This window comes from Bacillus rossius, chromosome 15 (genome assembly GCF_032445375.1).
Source record: "Bacillus rossius redtenbacheri isolate Brsri chromosome 15, Brsri_v3, whole genome shotgun sequence".
In the NCBI taxonomy this organism is placed as follows: Eukaryota; Metazoa; Arthropoda; class Insecta; order Phasmatodea; family Bacillidae; genus Bacillus; species Bacillus rossius.
The window spans coordinates 30,313,444-30,332,166 of NC_086342.1; the positions used below are offsets into that span (position 1 = coordinate 30,313,444).

At 43.2% G+C, this 18,723-nt stretch overlaps 1 protein-coding gene across 1 annotated transcript in view; it reads left to right on the forward strand.

Moving 5' to 3' along the window:
- LOC134539392 (ankyrin repeat and sterile alpha motif domain-containing protein 1B) overlaps nucleotides 1-18,723 on the forward strand; it is a 372,811-nt gene that overhangs the window by 135,200 nt on the left and 218,888 nt on the right. The window contains exons 6-7 of the mRNA XM_063381388.1: nucleotides 6,359-6,585; nucleotides 8,366-8,546. Coding sequence (XP_063237458.1) covers nucleotides 6,359-6,585; nucleotides 8,366-8,546 — 408 coding nt within the window. The remainder of the gene's footprint in view (nucleotides 1-6,358; nucleotides 6,586-8,365; nucleotides 8,547-18,723) is intronic.

Sequence of the window (18,723 nt, forward strand, 5' to 3'; positions counted from 1 at the left end):
ATTTGACTTTTTCGAGGCACATTAAACTTGAAACACTCCCATTAGTTTCCTACATTTCTTATCATCGTCCTATCCTTAACAGAATAACACAGATTGGAAGAAGTCAAATAGCAAACATGTATAAAAGTTGTAGTTGAAATAATCTTTTCGTTAAAGTAATAAACATATTTGAATTAATGAGTGCAAATAAAAGAAAATTTATCAATTAAATTGTAGATTTCATTTCACTCCTTTTTATCCATACAAAATAGTGATAATTCAATAAAAATGATTAAATTTAATTCATAAAAGTATGCAATCATTTCATCAATGTTTTGTTATGACGTTACGTTAAACTATCGTCCGTAAACCGACTTTACAAACACTCATTTTTTTTTTAATCCTCGACTCTTATTTTCTCTGTATCTAAATGAAATTTTAAAGACGATAAAAACACGAGTTAAAATCAGAATTTTTGTTCACAAAAATCATCATAAAGTCTTAAAATAAAGGCTTCTTAAAAAAACACTTTAATGAAGAAAAAAAGTAATGGTAGTCATTAGTAGAGTTTTACTGATAAAAAAAAAGGTAAATTATCTTAATTAATTATTAAAAAAAAGCACCTGTTTGTAAAATTTATTAATTAGTTGGAATGGTGACCTTGCATCGCTTTCGAGAGCTTATGTATGTCTGGCACGTGACATGTTTGTTCCACTTGCACTTGTGACGCTGAGCATTTGGGTGTGGCGGAAGCGTTTTAGCTGCGGATACGTCAATTGCAAATTACACATAAAATTATGAATCCTCGACACTAACTAAATTTACAGGTTTATATAAATCTGAAACTTGTAATTGTGCTGTACAGGCATTAACACTAAACAGTCGCACCTGTGTTTCCGTACCATGTGCGTCTCTGCCTGAGGACGGGAGCAGATAGCAGTTCCCGAAACGTCGCTTGATTCTGTTTTAGAAAACTGTTGTGTTTTGTTTCGTCTTTTCGTTTGGTCGTGTTTTTGTCTCATTTTGACTGTTGTGCTGAATTTTTTTGGGTTCAATATTTTTGTGCTCTCATCATTTGTGGTTTTTTTCTTTCGTTTCTCTGTTGTTTTTTTATTATTTGGAAAACTATTGTGTTTGTTTCGTCTTTTCGTTTTGCTGTGTTTTTGTCTCGTTTCAACTGTTGTGCTGAATTTTTTTTTGGGTTCGGTATTTTTGTGCTGTCATCAATTGTGTTTTTTTTGTTCTGTTAGTCCATTTTTCTTTGTTTTTTCTTTGTTTTTTGACCATATTCCTGTTGTGGAATATTTTGTGGCGTTAAATCCTGACAACGGCAATTTTTGCTTAATTTGGTTTTTTTTGTCATTTGTGTTTTTTTGTAGTTTTCTTCTACAGACATACATGTGCTAAGCAATGGCGTATGTCCAAAAACTTACATGAAGTCATTAACACTAAAGTCCCTCAAATCTTGAATATTTGTATCGTAAATTATGTATCAGGTTACTTGCCAAAAAAACAGCTGTCTGCTGCGCTGTTAGTGAGCTGACGTTTAACTACAACTAGTACGGCACAGTAAAAGGAAATTGGGAATGGATGTGAACGATATCTATCTTAATGGATCCATCCCGGAGATTAGCTAAATTGGTCTCGAGAAACGGAAATCAGGATGGCGTGATCAGTTCAGCCCGTGTCTTCCTAGGATGTTAGCTCAGTTTTCGCTGCATGCAAGATCGTAGATAAGGAGAAGAAACACGGGGAATGTTGTAGGAATAGGTATAGTCCGTGTCAGAAAACTTTTCTCGAATTTGAAGGTTCTCAAAAGTAGTACAAAATGGTCTGCGTTTCTTTCTTCCGTTGTTCTGTCAACAGAGTTTGGGAACTGCTTCATTTTATTTTCAGTGTTCGTAAATAATTATAATGAGTCGCTGTGCAAATGTGATTTGGGGAATGGGTGTCATTGTTTTTACTTTTGATATAACTGTCAGATTTCACATTAGTTACATGAGACAGACTGGTCTGCATATCAACGCGAAATTTGGGATGGTAAATCCTAATTTACAGTTTGGTAGTTCTCGTGTTATTCTCAAAGTTAGTTAATTAGTTTTTAGTTAGCAACTCATGTACACTTTTACTAACACGACTGAATAGTGCATCAATATTCTCGCAAATAATTTAAATACAAAAAAATTGTACTTTTATATTTTGTCCCTTACACATTCCCTACTACTCGAAACACATTTAGAACTATTTGTTTGTTGGACGAATGGTAAATCATAAAATATAAGCTTTGAGTATGAAAATTTATGATGCTACGTATTTCATTGTAGCTTATTTCAGTGCTGCTTGTTGACTGAAGGATGGAATGTGACAAGTTGGGGTGTTGCTTCCCGACTGAAGAGTGTTCCATGACCAGCAGATGGGAAGCTTGTCGGCTAAATGATGGAATATGACAAGCTGGGGTGTTGACTCCCAACTGAAGAGTGTCTCATTACCAGTTGGTGTGTTGCTTTCCAACTAAAGAGTGTCCCATTACCATTTAGTGTGTTGCTTTCCGGCTTAAATGTGTCCAATGACAGGCTGGGGTGTTTCTTGTCGACTGAAGGATGGAATGTGACAAGCTAGGGTGTTGCTTCCCGACTAAAGAGTGCCCGATTACCAGTTAGTGTGTTGCTTCCCGGCTTAAATGTGTCCCATGACCTGCTGGGGTGTTTCTTCCCGACTGAAGTGTGTCTCATGACCAGATTTACGAAGGAAAAAGGGAGCGGGGTTGCTTGTCGATTGAAGGAAGGTATGGTTGTTACATGATTTCAGGAAATCATGTGACGAGCTGTTGATGTTGTCAGTTGATCGATGGATTACATGTGAAGAAGAGGTGCTGCTTGTCAACTGAAGGATAGCATTTGACGAGCTGTGGGTGTAGTTATTTGATTGAAGGATGGCTCTTGAAGAGTTAGAGGTGTTGCTAGTGTGTGATGAGTGTCCCATTACTAGTTGAGGTGTAAGGGAGGAATGTGACGCGCTGGGGTGTAGTTGGTTGACTGAATGAAAAGTTGGAGGAACTGCTCGTCGACGTGACCAGTTGGAGAGTACTGGAGGCATGTGACGAGCTGGGGTGTAGTTGGTTGACTGAATGAAGAGTTGGAGGAGCTGCTCGTCGACGTGACCAGTTGGAGAGTACTGGAGGCATGTGACGAGCTGGGGTGTAGTTGGTTGACTGAATGAAGAGTTGGAGGAGCTGCTCGTCGACGTGACCAGTTGGAGAGTACTGGAGGCATGTGACGAGCTGGGGTGTAGTTGGTTGACTGAATGAAGAGTTGGAGGAACTGCTCGTCGACGTGACCAGTTGGAGAGTACTGGAGGCATGTGACGAGCTGGGGTGTAGTTGGTTGACTGAATGAAAAGTTGGAGGAACTGCTCGTCGACGTGACCAGTTGGAGAGTACTGGAGGCATGTGACGAGCTGGGGTGTAGTTGGTTGACTGAATGAAAAGTTGGAGGAACTTCCCGTCGACGTGACCAGCTGGGGAGTAAGAGAGGCATGTGACGAGCTGGGGTGTAGTTGGTTGACTGAATGAAAAGTTGGAGGAACTGCTCGTCGACGTGACCAGTTGGAGAGTACTGGAGGCATGTGACGAGCTGGGGTGTAGTTGGTTGACTGAATGAAGAGTTGGAGGAACTGCTCGTCGACGTGACCAGTTGGAGAGTACTGGAGGCATGTGACGAGCTGGGGTGTAGTTGGTTGACTGAATGAAAAGTTGGAGGAACTGCCCGTCGACGTGACCAGCTGGGGAGTAAGAGAGGCATGTGACGAGCTGGGATGTAGTTGGTTGACTGAATGAAGAGTTGGAGGAGCTGCTCGTCGACGTGACCAGTTGGAGAGTACTGGAGGCATGTGACGAGCTGGGGTGTAGTTGGTTGACTGAATGAAGAGTTGGAGGAACTGCTCGTCGACGTGACTAGTTGGAGAGTACTGGAGGCATGTGACGAGCTGGGGTGTAGTTGGTTGACTGAATGAAAAGTTGGAGGAACTGCTTGTCGACGTGACCAGTTGGAGAGTACTGGAGGCATGTGACGAGCTGGGGTGTAGTTGGTTGTCTGAATGAAAAGTTGGAGGAACTGCCCGTCGACGTGACCAGCTGGGGAGTAAGAGAGGCATGTGACGAGCTGGGGTGTAGTTGGTTGACTGAATGAAAAGTTGGAGGAACTGCTCGTCGACGTGACCAGTTGGAGAGTACTGGAGGCATGTGACGAGCTGGGGTGTAGTTGGTTGACTGAATGAAGAGTTGGAGGAACTGCTCGTCGACGTGACCAGTTGGAGAGTACTGGAGGCATGTGACGAGCTGGGGTGTAGTTGGTTGACTGAATGAAAAGTTGGAGGAACTGCTCGTCGACGTGACCAGTTGGAGAGTACTGGAGGCATGTGACGAGCTGGGGTGTAGTTGGTTGACTGAATGAAAAGTTGGAGGAACTGCCCGTCGACGTGACCAGCTGGGGAGTAAGAGAGGCATGTGACGAGCTGGGGTGTAGTTGGTTGACTGAATGAAAAGTTGGAGGAACTGCTCGTCGACGTGACCAGTTGGAGAGTACTGGAGGCATGTGACGAGCTGGGGTGTAGTTGGTTGACTGAATGAAGAGTTGGAGGAACTGCTCGTCGACGTGACCAGCTGGGGAGTAAGAGAGGCATGTGACGAGCTGGGGTGTAGTTGGTTGACTGAATGAAAAGTTGGAGGAACTGCTCGTCGACGTGACCAGTTGGAGAGTACTGGAGGCATGTGACGAGCTGGGGTGTAGTTGGTTGACTGAATGAAGAGTTGGAGGAACTGCTCGTCGACGTGACCAGTTGGAGAGTACTGGAGGCATGTGACGAGCTGGGGTGTAGTTGGTTGACTGAATGAAGAGTTGGAGGAGCTGCTCGTCGACGTGACCAGTTGGAGAGTACTGGAAGCATGTGACGAGCTGGGGTGTAGTTGGTTGACTGAATGAATAGTTGGAGGAACAGCTCGTCGACGTGACCAGTTGGAGAGTACTGGAGGCATGTGACGAGCTGGGGTGTAGTTGGTTGACTGAATGAAAAGTTGGAGGAACTGCCCGTCGACGTGACCAGCTGGGGAGTAAGAGAGGCATGTGACGAGCTGGGATGTAGTTGGTTGACTGAATGAAGAGTTGGAGGAACTGCTCGTCGACGTGACCAGTTGGAGAGTACTGGAGGCATGTGACGAGCTGGGGTGTAGTTGGTTGACTGAATGAAAAGTTGGAGGAACTGCTCGTCGACGTGACCAGTTGGAAAGTACTGCAGGCATGTGACGAGCTGGGGTGTTGTTGGTTGACTGAATGAAGTGTTGGAGGAACTGCTCGTCGACGTGACCAGTTGGAGAGTAAGATAGGCATGTGACGAGCTGGGGTGTAGTTGGTTGAATGAATGAAGAGTTGGAGGAACTGCTCGTCGACGTGACCAGCTGGGGAGTAAGGGAGGCATGTGACCAGCTGGGGTGTAGTGAAGAGTTGGAGGAACGGCAGTCGAGGAGTGAGGCAGGCACGTGCTCGCGCAGGGTGGTGGTGGAGGTGCTGCTGGTGTGTGATGAGTCCCATGACCAGCTGGGGAGTAAGGGAGGCATGTGACCAGCTGGGGTGTAGTGGAGAGTTGGAGGAACGGCAGCCGGGGACTGAGGCAGGCACGTGCTCGCGCAGGGCGGTGGTGGAGGTGTTGCTGGTCTGTGATGAGTCCCATGACCAGATGGGGAGTAAGGGAGGCATGTGACCAGCTGGGGTGTAGTGGAGAGTTGGAGGAACGGCAGCCGGGGACTGAGGGAGGCACGTTTTCGCGCAGGGCGGTGGTGGAGGTGTTGCTGGTGTGTGATGAGTCCCATGACCAGCTGGGGAGTAAGGGAAGAATGTGACCAGCTGGGGTGTAGTGAAGAGTTGGAAGAACGGCAGTCGGGGAGTGAGGCAGGCACGTGCTCGCGCAGGGTGGTGGTGGAGGTGTTGCTGGTGTGTGATGAGTCCCATGACCAGCTGGGGAGTAAGGGAAGAATGTGACCAGCTGGGGTGTAGTGATGAGTTGGAGGAATGGCAGCCGGGGACTGAGGGAGGCACGTGCTCGCGCAGGGCGGTGGTGGAGGTGTTGCTGGTCTGTGATGAGTCCCATGACCAGCTGGGGAGTAAGGGAGGCATGTGACCAGCTGGGGTGTAGTGGAGAGTTGGAGGAACGGCAGCCGGGGACTGAGGGAGGCACGTGCTCGCGCAGGGCGGTGGTGGAGGTGTTGCTGGTGTGTGATGAGTCCCATGACCAGCTGGGGAGTAAGGGAAGAATGTGACCAGCTGGGGTGTAGTGAAGAGTTGGAGGAATGGCAGCCGGGGACTGAGGGAGGCACGTGCTCGCGCAGGGCGGTGGTGGAGGTGCTGCTGACGGCGGGGCTGGCGGTGAACGCGCGCACGCCCGCCGGCACGGCGCTGCACGAGGCGGCGCTCTGCGGCAAGGTGGAGGTGGTGCGCACTCTGCTCGACGCCGGCGTCGATCTGGGCGCGCGCGACGTCCACCGCAACACCGTCGCCGACCTGCTGGCCCAGTTCCCCAAGCACGTCACCCAGGAGATCACCGACATCATCGACAGTGAGTTGTTACCAACTTCCTGCCTTCCCTGAACTGTTCCTGATTCCTCGGGATCCAACCCCCTGGTGAGGTCTTCATCGCCGGGACCCAATGCTAGGGTATTTTTTAATTTCCCCGATTCACCTGGCAAGTTCTCCACTCCAGTCGGATTAAAATTTCAGACTCGAATAATGTTCATACTCCCACATCCGAGCGGTGTGACCTTAAGTATTAAGTAGATACCCTGGCGTCCTAGCGAGGTGATACGGGTTGGATTCCTGGCACACACCACCGTGAGTCGGTTGGTTTTCTTGGAGGTCCTTTAATTTCTCCCATCCATCTGTCCTGTAATACATCCGCACTTTCATCATCGCTTATCGTCTTTGGTGACCTCGACATAGTTAGAAAACTTTATCTTTACTTAAACATTTGTTTAGCCCATAAAAATTTCGTATCGTTCAGTTTTAAAATTGATAGTGGAATGCGGGAAGCTAATAAGAGACGGTCGTCCTTTTAGTAATGACAATGTCTGTAATAATTTCAATATATATATATATATATATATATATATATATATATATATATATATAACTCAAAAGTGACTGACTGACATAGTGATCTATCAACGCACAGCCCAAACCACTGGACGGATCGGGATGAAATTTGGCATGCAGGTAGATGTTATGACGTAGGCATCCGCTATGAAAGGATTCTGCGGAAATATGATCCCAGGGGGAGTTTCGGGGGCGTAATATATCAAAATTTCCAGTTTTTTTTTTGTAGGAAATCACCATGGCAACGGCTGTTGCTTTGTTGATGCTTCATTCGTCTCTATGGCAACGACTATTTCATTGTTAGTGTAGTCCTGATCACCGTTGAAATTTTGGTGGGTACTTTAAATATCAAAAATTGCCCTTTTTTTCAAGTATATATATTTTACAGACTTGAAACTTCACAGTAATGTACCTTATGTTACGCAGGATGACATTTCCCGAAAATTAGATCCCATGGGTGGTTAAAACCAGGCAACACTGGGTACTTTGTCTGCATGAGAACAGGATTTTGCATTGTTCATGCCTTCTGCGTCTCCATGACAACGGGCATCGCGCGGCAGTGGCGTACCCACAAGGAGGTGCATGTATAATGAGCGGCGCAAGAGTGATCTGCCTGTAGACTGCCGTAGCGAAGTACGGGTACATCAGTTGTACGTTGCGTGCACGAGTCGGGAAACCATCGGTGCTATTCATTTTCTCTCCGGTACATTATACAGCATTGTAATAAATTTTCACTGAATTTTTTTCTTATTTACCATTACTGTAAATGGGAGATATTGCTTAATTTTTTTCCATTAGTATAGCCGTGCGAAGCCGGGTCGGGCAGCTAGTGCTATAATATAATGGCGTTTGAAAAACTGTTAATGCAAAATTTCATTTTTGAACATTAATTGGCGTCTTTTGCTTTCTCTCTCTCTCATTCTTAATCACATTTGTTTTTTAATTTGTTTTTTTTCTGTTTCTCAGCTAGGTATTGCGTACTATGAAATTTTTGCTAAATCGTTTTTGGAATATTCATTTATATAAATGTGAAAATCACGGGAAATAAACAGCATGGTAGGTGAGGCGAGGACTTAAATTCTTTCAGTCTACTCGTCCACTGAAGTGAATAACGGGAGTTTGATCAAACTTTGCATGTGTGTATGTTGGTGTTCAGTCTAGTTAAAGACTATATGTTGTGTTAATATTGTAATGGATGTAAGCTGGAGAGGTGTAGTGAGTGACTCTGAGGACTGGTTGGGCCGCAGACCACCGGCGCACGTCGGTGTCGTCGCGCGGCAGCCAGGACGCCGACTGCGAGACGCCGGGCGGCGCGGCGCCGCTGCCTCCCATCCCCGTGCCCGACGCCGCGGGCCCCGGCAGTCCCTACGAGAACGTGCGCCTGTCGGGCCTCGACTGCTCGCCCTCGCAGTGGGACTGCATGTCCGGGTGAGTGCAGCTCTCTCCCTCCTTCTCGCTCCTTCAACCACCTTCAACCACCTTCAACCTCCTTCAACCTCCTGCAAACACCTTCAACCTCCCTCAACCTTTTTCAACCTCCTTCAACCTCCTGCAAACACCTTCAACCTCCTTCAACCTCCCTCAACCTCCTTCAACCTCCTTCAACCTTCCTCAACCTCCTTCAACCTTCCTCAACCTCCTTAAACCTCCTTCAACCACCTTCAACCTCCTTCAACCACCTCCAACCTCCTTCAACCACCTTCAACCTCTTTCAACCTCCTTCTACCTTCCTCAACTTCCTTAAACCTCCTTCAACCACCTTCAACCTCCTTCAACCTCCTCCAACCTCCTTCAACCTCCTTCAACCTCCTTCAACCTCCTTCAACCACCTTCAACCTACTTCAACCTCCTCCAACCTCCTTCAACCTCCTCCAACCTCCTTCAACCTCCTTCAACCTCCTTCAACCTCCTTCAACCTTCCTCAACTTCCTTAAACCTCCTTCAACCACCTTCAACCTCCTTCAACCTCCTTCAACCACCTTCAACCTCCTCCAACCTCCTCCAACCTCCTCCAACCTCCTCCAACCTCCTTCAACCTCCTTCAACCACCTTCAACCACCTTCAACCTTCCTCGACCTCCTTGAACCTCCTTCAACCACCTTCTGTTGTATCCCCGAGCGGAATGGATACCTCTTCTGCTGAGTGGGTAGGTAGGAGAGTGAAAGGCAATTACCTAACTACTGCTCACAGAAATATTCTTGCTGTTTATTTCACTTAATACGAATGAGGCATACAACTGGCTACATTCGATTTACAAGTTACTCTACAGCATGATTACAATTCTTGTCTTAGTCAGTCTTACAACTCGTAGTACAGATCACTGGTACAGGGTGGTCCCCTGTGTCTCTCGTGGACTCTACGTGCTAACTGACGTTCCTGAACCAAAAAACCCCCCCCTGCAGCTTGTGAGTCACAATATATCTGTTTCTGCTACGTCTCGGGCCAGTTGTTCCTTGTGGAAACTTTCGTTTACAGAGTCTGACACAGAACCTTCCGTGGTTACACAAAAGCTTCCAGAACGTTTTGTTTTCCTACTGCGTTGCCGGGGTCGCTCAATTTGCCCCGTCCAAGTAAACTACCGAATCATCTTATTTGCACTGAAATCACTCTGTTGTTCGCCTGTACTAACATACTGTTTACTTACCATGGAGCCATAGCTGCTCTGAATCATAGGCCTCTTGTTTCCCGTGTTACTAGCATTAAAAAAAATATTAATTATTATACATGTTTGGCAGCTCACAACACTTCAACCACCTTCAACCTCCTTCTCTCTCTCACTCTCTTTTTCACGCCTTACACCATCTCTATGTTTCGCTCTCTTCCACTCTCTTTTTCCCATCTTTACACTGTCTATGTTTCGCTCTCTCCTTTACTCTCTCGGTTTTTCGTTCGCTTCCACTCTGTTTTTCGCATCTTTACGCTATGTGTATTTTTCGCTCTCTTCCACTCTATTTTCCACATCTTTACACTATCTCTATTCTTCTATTCTTCGCTTTTTTTTACCCTCTCACTTTTTCGCTCTCATTTTTTCGCTCTCTCTTGTTTCTCTCTTTCCTCATTTTCTCTCTCGCTTTCTCTCGCCCTGTCATTCCTACACAACTACAATACAAGAATCATTCAAAGAAAACTTAGACGACTCTCTGTTGCGTGTAGTTGAAGTCACTTTTTGTCTCATCATCGTCAGCAACACACAGAAACATTGCATGAATGGTGGTTTACCGCGCCTAACGATGGTTTGACAATGCATGAACTAGAATTCCAGTCTTTTAACACAGTCACTTCCATAAAATACAGTCATTTCAAACTGACAACCGAAAAATAAACAAAAATGAAACCACTTGGCTGTTAAATTATTAAAGTCGCTCAAGAAAAACCGCCATAATAACCAAATATTAGAAAATAAATTTATTTTATTTTTAACCTTATTTAAACTCATTTAAACATTCTGATTTGCTACTGTAAAAGGAAATCATTAAAAAAAAAACATCGGATTGAGATCTGGTTACTATAGAGGTTTTTCTTATGTGAGTTTAATAATTTCACAGCCAAAAAGCGAAACTTTTTTTTTTCGTATTTGTTTATTTTATTGTTTCTATCCCTTATTAAAAATAAAATTGTTTGATTTTTTTTTTAAACTCTACGCTGTATTCACCATTTCTCGACATTCTGGTCTCCGTAAGAAAATATTTAAGGCGTCAAAACCTACGCCATGGATTTTTTTTAATTCGTTCATATCATATGATTGTTTTTTTTTATATTATTACCATTTTTGCACGATGCGACCTTTTTCTTCTTCTTAAGGCGCACACACACGATCAGCCCGAACTGCCATGTCGGACTTATCAGTCGGAACTGCCGTGTGCGAGCAAGGACGGTGGACTGATCAGTCGGAGCTGATGGACTGGCGAACTGATCTTCCCATCAGGTAGGACTGTGGGCTCGAGAGCCCTAAGTCCGAACTGCCGTGTGTGGGATAGCATCTCGCCAGTCCAAACTATCAGTCCATAAGCTGAGTGTCATGGCAGACATCTATGTTTATACTCTTTGGTTGTAATTGTCATTTTGTTTATCCTTTTATCTAACTAAAATTACAACTGCAATTTCAACATCCAAAGTTTCGTTCGTATTCTATGATTAAACGATACATCCTACAGCGACCAGAAGACTGATCGTGTGTGTGGAAGGCTTCAGTTCAGTCCAAACTGTCAGTTCGGACTAAGAAAGTCCGAACTGGGAGCTGGACTGACCGTGTGTGGGGACCTCTAGGTGAAGATTTTAACCAGCGTGGACAGGTTCCATTATGCTTCAAGCAGTTTGTTTACATTAAGTTCTAGGCAGTGGATTTTCAGTAAGAGAGAAAGAGACAGAGAGAGAGAATATTAGGCCAGCTATAGAGCGGAGACTGCATTTTCCTTATTTTTTCAGAGAGATGAAAAATAATTATAAAATTATTTATATATATATATATTTTTTATAATTGTAAATTTAAATACATAATTCGGAGAAACTAGTCATTTTGGCCAGGGAAAGTCAAGTAAATATTACTATAGATATATGTGGACATCGTGCAACAAACTTGTTTTATTTAAAAGTATATATTTGGATTTTTAGAAAATGAGAGTGTATCTTTCGGTCCTCGTCAGAGATGTGTAACATCTAACCTCAGTAACAAGCAAATTCATGTGTTCTCGTGATGCTACTACGCTTATAATTTGAAACTCGGACACGAAATTTAATGTAGAATTCTTTAAAATAATGCCGAGCGTGATAAATATACGCAAATTGTGTTTTCAACTAAATTTCTGGACGCGAATCACACATAGTTTCCATACCCGCCGCTAGAATGATCTGCCTGAGCAGCTACGTCGACAAATCGCAGAGCGAAATTTTAAACTATATAATGAAACGGCTCCGAAAAAGGCGAAGAAGACTTCAAAAAATACTTAACCTCGTTTTTGGACCTGATTTACGACGATGAATTTTATTCTATCCATCTTGTTAAAATTAATAAAACAGTATAAACTAACTATAAGGTTTCCCTTTAGGCTTTGCGAACTTTGGTTCGCGCAATCCGCCACAGATGGCAGCACCGTGTTTACACATTTCCGTTCCGATCAACTTCCGTTCCATCTACGAAATTACTCCAAACAAATGGTGTATACCGAGAGCGTTATTTTAAAACATTCTGCGTTAGACTTCGTTTTATACGCAAAGTGTATTATTTGCAACATGAGTAGAGACCGGAAAAATTCGCGAATTCATTTCGCGATAAGCTAAAATGCGAATAGTTACACCTCAGTGCTGCCTCTGCTATTGACTCACAACTCACCTGAGTGACGCTGGGCCAATGAGAAACACCCAACCAAAGCTTTATCGAATCACAGGCTGCTACGTTGGGACGTCTCACAAGACAGCAGCCAGTGAGTGGATGGCATTTGACCGAGTGTACGCAGAACTATGGAGTTCATCCTGGAAGTCATTGAACCCGCGAATTTTTCCGGTCCCTAAACATGAGAACACATGAATTTCGCTCATTACCGAGGTTGGATGTCAAACGTCACTGGCGAGCCGCTCACATGCTTCAAGTAAGGACTGGATTCTTTCTGCTGCACTCTGATGTTACTAAACGGTAATTACAGGTTCGTCGGTAATGATTGCTGGGATTCTAAAGTGTCATTAATGGATGTCCACGTGTGTCATCCGTTTTCACGCAAGCGTCGCCACCTACCGTCGCACTGCAACAACCAGTTTTGAGTCCGGCACACCACAAAACGAATTGAGCCTTCGGTCGAAAGGTCCACATTCTGACACGTGGAAGTGAGTAGGTTAGCCTAGCATCCCCAATGCTTAGAGACCTGCAAAATTCGCGGTTTCGATGGCCTTCAGGATAGACTGCACATACCCCTGTACCTTCGGGCAAATAACGCAAGTTCATTGGCTGCCGACTTGTAAGTCGTCTCAGCTGGTTTGTCTGAGATTCGATCCTTCTTTGGTTGAGGGTTTATAACTGGTTGAGATTCGTCCAGATGAACAGTAAACCAATAGCAAAATTATCTAAGAGGTATATGTGTTTGAATTCTAGCCTATCACCGAATGAATCCGCGAATTTTGCAGTTCTCTATGCAATGCTACTTCTCGTGCGTGCGGCGTTAGGGCGAGAATTCTTTGAACCTCTTATGTATCTTCATTGAGGAAGGGGGGGTGGGGGGAATAGAATCATGACAGAATCTTGGCGACACGAAAATAGGAGACTTTGAAATGCCACACTAAGGCCAATAATAATAATAATAATAATAATAATAATAATAATAACTATGCCATTCTAAAGCCCGCTCCGACGGCAACGGGAAAAGATGGCGCCGACACTTCCACCACGGCCCAAGCAATGACATAACCGCGCAGCATCGAACGCTAAAATGTGTAGTAGGCGAGGCTAGCATTCAGCCGTAAGTGAGCTAGCAACTGAAGAAGTACTTCGTCGATTTTCTCCGAGCAACTTTTATTCTTCTCGTTAGAATTTAAACCGTGTTTTGTAAAATAGAAATCTCTGATATTTTGTGCACATTATTATTATTATTATTTTTACGCAAGCAGCAAGGAAAAATGCTCAAACCAGAAGTGAAGAAACCGAAGAAGCAGCGAGTGATACCCCTGTCTTACGGGCTTCCTAGACATTCCGTTGCAGACAGGTGTCGGTTGTATCGAATAAGAAATCACAACATCGCGCTTTGGAACTTGAATCGAATTCACGACTTCTACCCAGCCCATTTTTTTTTTTTTTTTTAAGCGGAATGATTATTGCGACTTCCACGCAGTGTCTCAAAAGTTAATTCTATATAAAAAAAAAAGATTATTTATTTTAGTACGTATTAACTATAAAAATCTGGCCAGTTACAGTAAATATAAAATTTTAAAATGCACTTAACGAATTACTTGCTTAATGTCAGACCATATTTTTTGTAAGTTAGAGAGTTCCATATTATTTTAAAATGTTCTTTAAGGTCATACATAAATAACATTCCTCTGGGACTTAGCTGCTGCGTGCCGGCCATTGTGAGCACGTCCTTGGCGGAGCCTCAGAGAAGTGCAAGGAAACCGCGGCCAGCAGAGAAGACACGCATCGCAGGAGTCCGTGAAGGAGACATGGGAAAGGCGACCCAGAAGGGGATTAAAGCTGACGCGAAAAGAGGCTGCCTTTTCCCGTACTTGGGAAAACCCCCACGCTGTGGGGAAAATCCAGAAGGTACATCCCTGGCACTGTACCTTGGGCAACAACGTGAAAGACACCATCACAGAAAATTAATCTAGAACACTACATCTTGATGTGAAATAAAATTTAAAAAAAAAAAGGGGAAGTTAGCTCCCTTTTTCTCTCGGGACTGCATCCCTTGTTCTCTTCAGGGAGACTTCCGGCTCAGCAGAAACTGCAAACAAGAAACGCGGATCCGACCTTCCATGAGGTTGCCGAGAGGCTCGCTAGAGGGAGGTGGTGGGTCGCGTAGTTAAATATGGTCTCAGAGCCAGTAAGGGGGTGGGGATTAATAGTTTCAACTTTGGCCGACACAGAGGGGCGTTGCTCTGGAGAGCGTTGCAAAGTGGCTTGCATCAAGTAAAACCGCGAGGGGGGGGGGGGGAGGTTAGAGTAGAGTTAGAGGAGGTGCCGATAGGTGGTGCTACCTGGTGGCAAAAACCAGGACTACCAGAGGCCTTAATTTAGTTCGCGGACAGTCCGAAAGGTGTCGCACGGGCTCCGTGGCAGTGGTAGTGTTCGCTGAGTGCGAAGCCTACAACTCACGTAGTTTCGGTTCCCTGCAAGAATTTCCGAAGATTTCCGAAGTTTTGCGTTTTGGTATTAACGCCACTTCAGCCGCTAAATCAGAAGTTTCCAATGAAACCAAGCATGTTGTGACTGACCTAACCTAACCTAATTTTTGAGAGAAATCCGAAGTTGCACGAACGTGGTAGGGAACAGTGGCGAGGCGTGAGGTTTACATGAGGGGAAGCAATAACTCCGTTCACACCAAAACATGATGAGGTTGTGGGGGGGGGGGGGGGTCTGGGGGCCCTCCGCCGGGAAAATATGGATTTCAAGGTACAAAATGGTGCTATTTAAGTAGTTTTCTTAACTGAACATTGACTATTCCACAGGTAGAAAAATTGACATTTTTTTTAAATACATTATTTTTCAAAAATAATGATTGACTTACATTATTCTGATAGTAAAATACCTACTCTACATTACTTATATACTAAGTGGGAGTGTAGTATCATCGTACGCCCACAAATCCCCCACGCACTGCCAGCCAACAGCCCGCGGGAGAGATGCGCGCGCCCCGAGAGACGACCGCCGACTGAAACGCGACATCGCCACCTGCCGTGCCGAACTGTACCGGACATAGCCGAAGCAGTCGGCGGAAAAATTCCACCGTCTGCTTCGGCCATGTTCGCTCCAGTTCGGCAAGAAAGCGTTACCTTCGTAGCTTCTACCACGTATTTTTCCAGCCAATCCCCTCCCTGAACCTTTGTACCATGCCACCCCCCTTCCGAAAGGAAACTACTGCGGCATCCTTCCTGCTGAAAGCGATCCTACCAGCGCTTCTAAACCTAGCAACGCTTCTAAAACAGCATGTTTTTGTGTCAACGAGTTCTTTTTTTATAGCGCACAGCGCACAGTATTGGGTCCCAAGAAGATAGTGTAAAAAATACATACACCTAACGGCACGAGCCAAATTAAAATACTATTCTGAATAAAATATTTATTTAAAAAATACAATGTCTGGAAACTGCCTTGCCTTGCTTGCCCTGACGAGACGCCACTGGTAGGGAACCTAAACTACGTGAGTTGTAGGCTTCCCGTCGCTGAGTCCTGTCAGTAAGAAAAAATAAAGGGGGGCAGGTGACAAGATGGCGGGCAAGAATATGGTGGAGGGGAGAGAGGAGAGGAAAATGATGCCGACGTAGTGGCGAGAAAAGATAAGGCGGGCGTAGGATGAGAACCATGCTTACTCAGGCCGGATGCACAGACCCCACAGAACTAGAAGGGAGATATAGAAGTGCTACTCTTACAATGGAAACTGAAACCATGTTTAGCGCGACGTGTGGCGCTATCTGTTGGGCGGGCCTATAACTAATATCAAAACAAAAACTCCTGATAAATGCTCTAATACAAAGTATGTTAATTTATCTACTTCAGTAGTAAAACTATTTTCAACAGTGAGAAAAACAATTAATTCTGTTGTATATAAATGAGAAGGGAGATGCCAAAATTTCTGGTATGCAACATCACAAAATATGTGGCTACCAGAATAAAGTTAAATAATTTTCACTGGTTTGTTTACCTGATAATAGCTTATACGTTACTTCTCACGAACAGTGCAGCTATGATAGCTATAGATTACAAAATGCTACTATCTAGTGGGCGGGCCCAAAACTACTTAAAAATAATTGGTTGTCAGTAAAGTCGGTTTACGGACGATAGTTTAACGTAATGTCATTACAAAACATTGATGAAATGATTGCATACTTTTTGAATACAATTGAATCATTTTTATTGAATTATCACTATTTTGTATGGATACAAAGAAGGAGTGAAATGAAATCTACAATAAATTTAAATGATACATTTTCTTTTATTTGCACTCATTAATTCAAATATGTTTATTACTTTAACGAAGAGATTATTTTAACTATAACTTTTATACATGTTTGCTATTTAACTTCTTCCAATCTATGTTATTTATTCTGTTAAGGATAGGACGATGATAGGAAAAGTAGGAAACGAATGGGAGTGTTTCAAGTTTAATGTGCCTTGAAAAAGTCAAATCGATGGTTGTTCCAATCGAGTGGAAGAGAGATAGATGCGGCGCAAGCGTACAATGAGCGTAACGGGGCACATCGTAACGGGACAATGTGCGTAACGGGACACTTTTTCGTGCGTGCAGCCGGCGTTCATCGATTTATTAGACGTTTGTCACGTCAAAAAATCTTTACGCCTAGATTGCAGTGACGACTCAATCATCCTTAGTAGTATAATTTTGAGGATTTTGGGTAAGGTATATGGCATTGAATTTCGTTGACCTTGACCTTTAAAGATTGTTTTATTGACCTAACTTGACTTGACATCCCTTGAATGTCCTAAACGTTTTTCTAATGATTCAAAAGTAAACATTACCGAGGTGAATTTCCCTTAAAATATTATTCTTGAAAACGTTTCAAAGCCTAATTCTTTAGTTATACAATTATTCAGAGAGTTGTTAGTAACTCAAGGACCAAAAATGCAGCCTCTTTGAAAATATGACACCTTAAATTGATCTAAAATAAAAATAAATAATTGGGAACGTAGTCTAAAAAAAAAAACATTTTGTTCCTTAACTATCCGTTGACGGTGCAGCATTGCCGGGCTTAAAGTATTTTCTGAAATCTCTCTAAAAAATTTTGAAAAATTCTAAAAAAAAAAAAGTTTTCCAGGTTAAGTAACATCACTTTTTTTTATCATTCTACATTAATATGCTGACAAAAAGCTCTAAATTAATTGCGGGTTTTGTTATTGGAATTGAAATTGAAGAAACGTTTACTGTAATTTTTATGCCTCTTTAGTAAACTGATTTAAAATCAAACTCCTGGAGAAGGTAGTTACATAAGTAGGTATACATCAGTATTATCTCGTCTACATAACAATGCGTTTACTGTAAAATTTAATGCTGTAGGCTATAAAAAATTGTTTAAAGAAAAAAGTTTTTAATTTTTAATTTAGGCTATGCTACCACTATGTAACATGTGTTAGCAAACTTTTGCGAATATATTATTTTAATCTCTTACAAATTAATTGAGAACCACTTGTCATTTTTTTTTCGACTTGGTTAATATAATGTCCTTTAAAGCAAAGTACAACTTTAAAAATCATTTGTTGACTGCTAGAAAATATCATTTTATTAAGTGCTTATTTTGCGGGTACATGCTAGCATATTGGGTACTTTATCTTGCTTCGGAGCGTTAATTTTCATTTTCGTCCAGAATTTATATGTAAGGGTTAAGGTTCAATTATTTTGCTTGAGTTCCTCGCACCTTGCGATCAGTTTTCTTCGCCGACTCTTCAGAAAGACAAATGCTATCGCGTTAATTTATTTGGGTTAAAACTGCTTTAGTAACTCCTCAAACTTTTTTTTCTTCTGAATAATGCAACAGGCTGCGTCTGAAATATTTATAGGTGTATGTTCGAGAATGGTAATTAGGTTGAAGTTTCCTCTCGTTTGTGAATGTCTACGAAACGTGAGTTAATTTAAATTTTAATGCTTGACAAGCACCTGCAGTCTGAACCTGAATACGCATACAAGTTACACAAGTTTCGCAAGCAGCTAGCTAACAGAATTGGTAATTACGTTTGATGTGGTACTGCGTTAAATAATTTTAATTTCTTACCAAAGTTACATAAAACAATTTTACGTTTAGCGTGCATTATTTTTTTTATTCGTAAATTACTACCGTTTCCACTACTCTTTAACACAAATTTATATCAAGTAGAAAAAAAATTACGGTAGTCTCGATCAAAATGATGGGTTTCATAGCTTAAAAATCTTCCAGACGTAAATTTTTGATACCAATTATG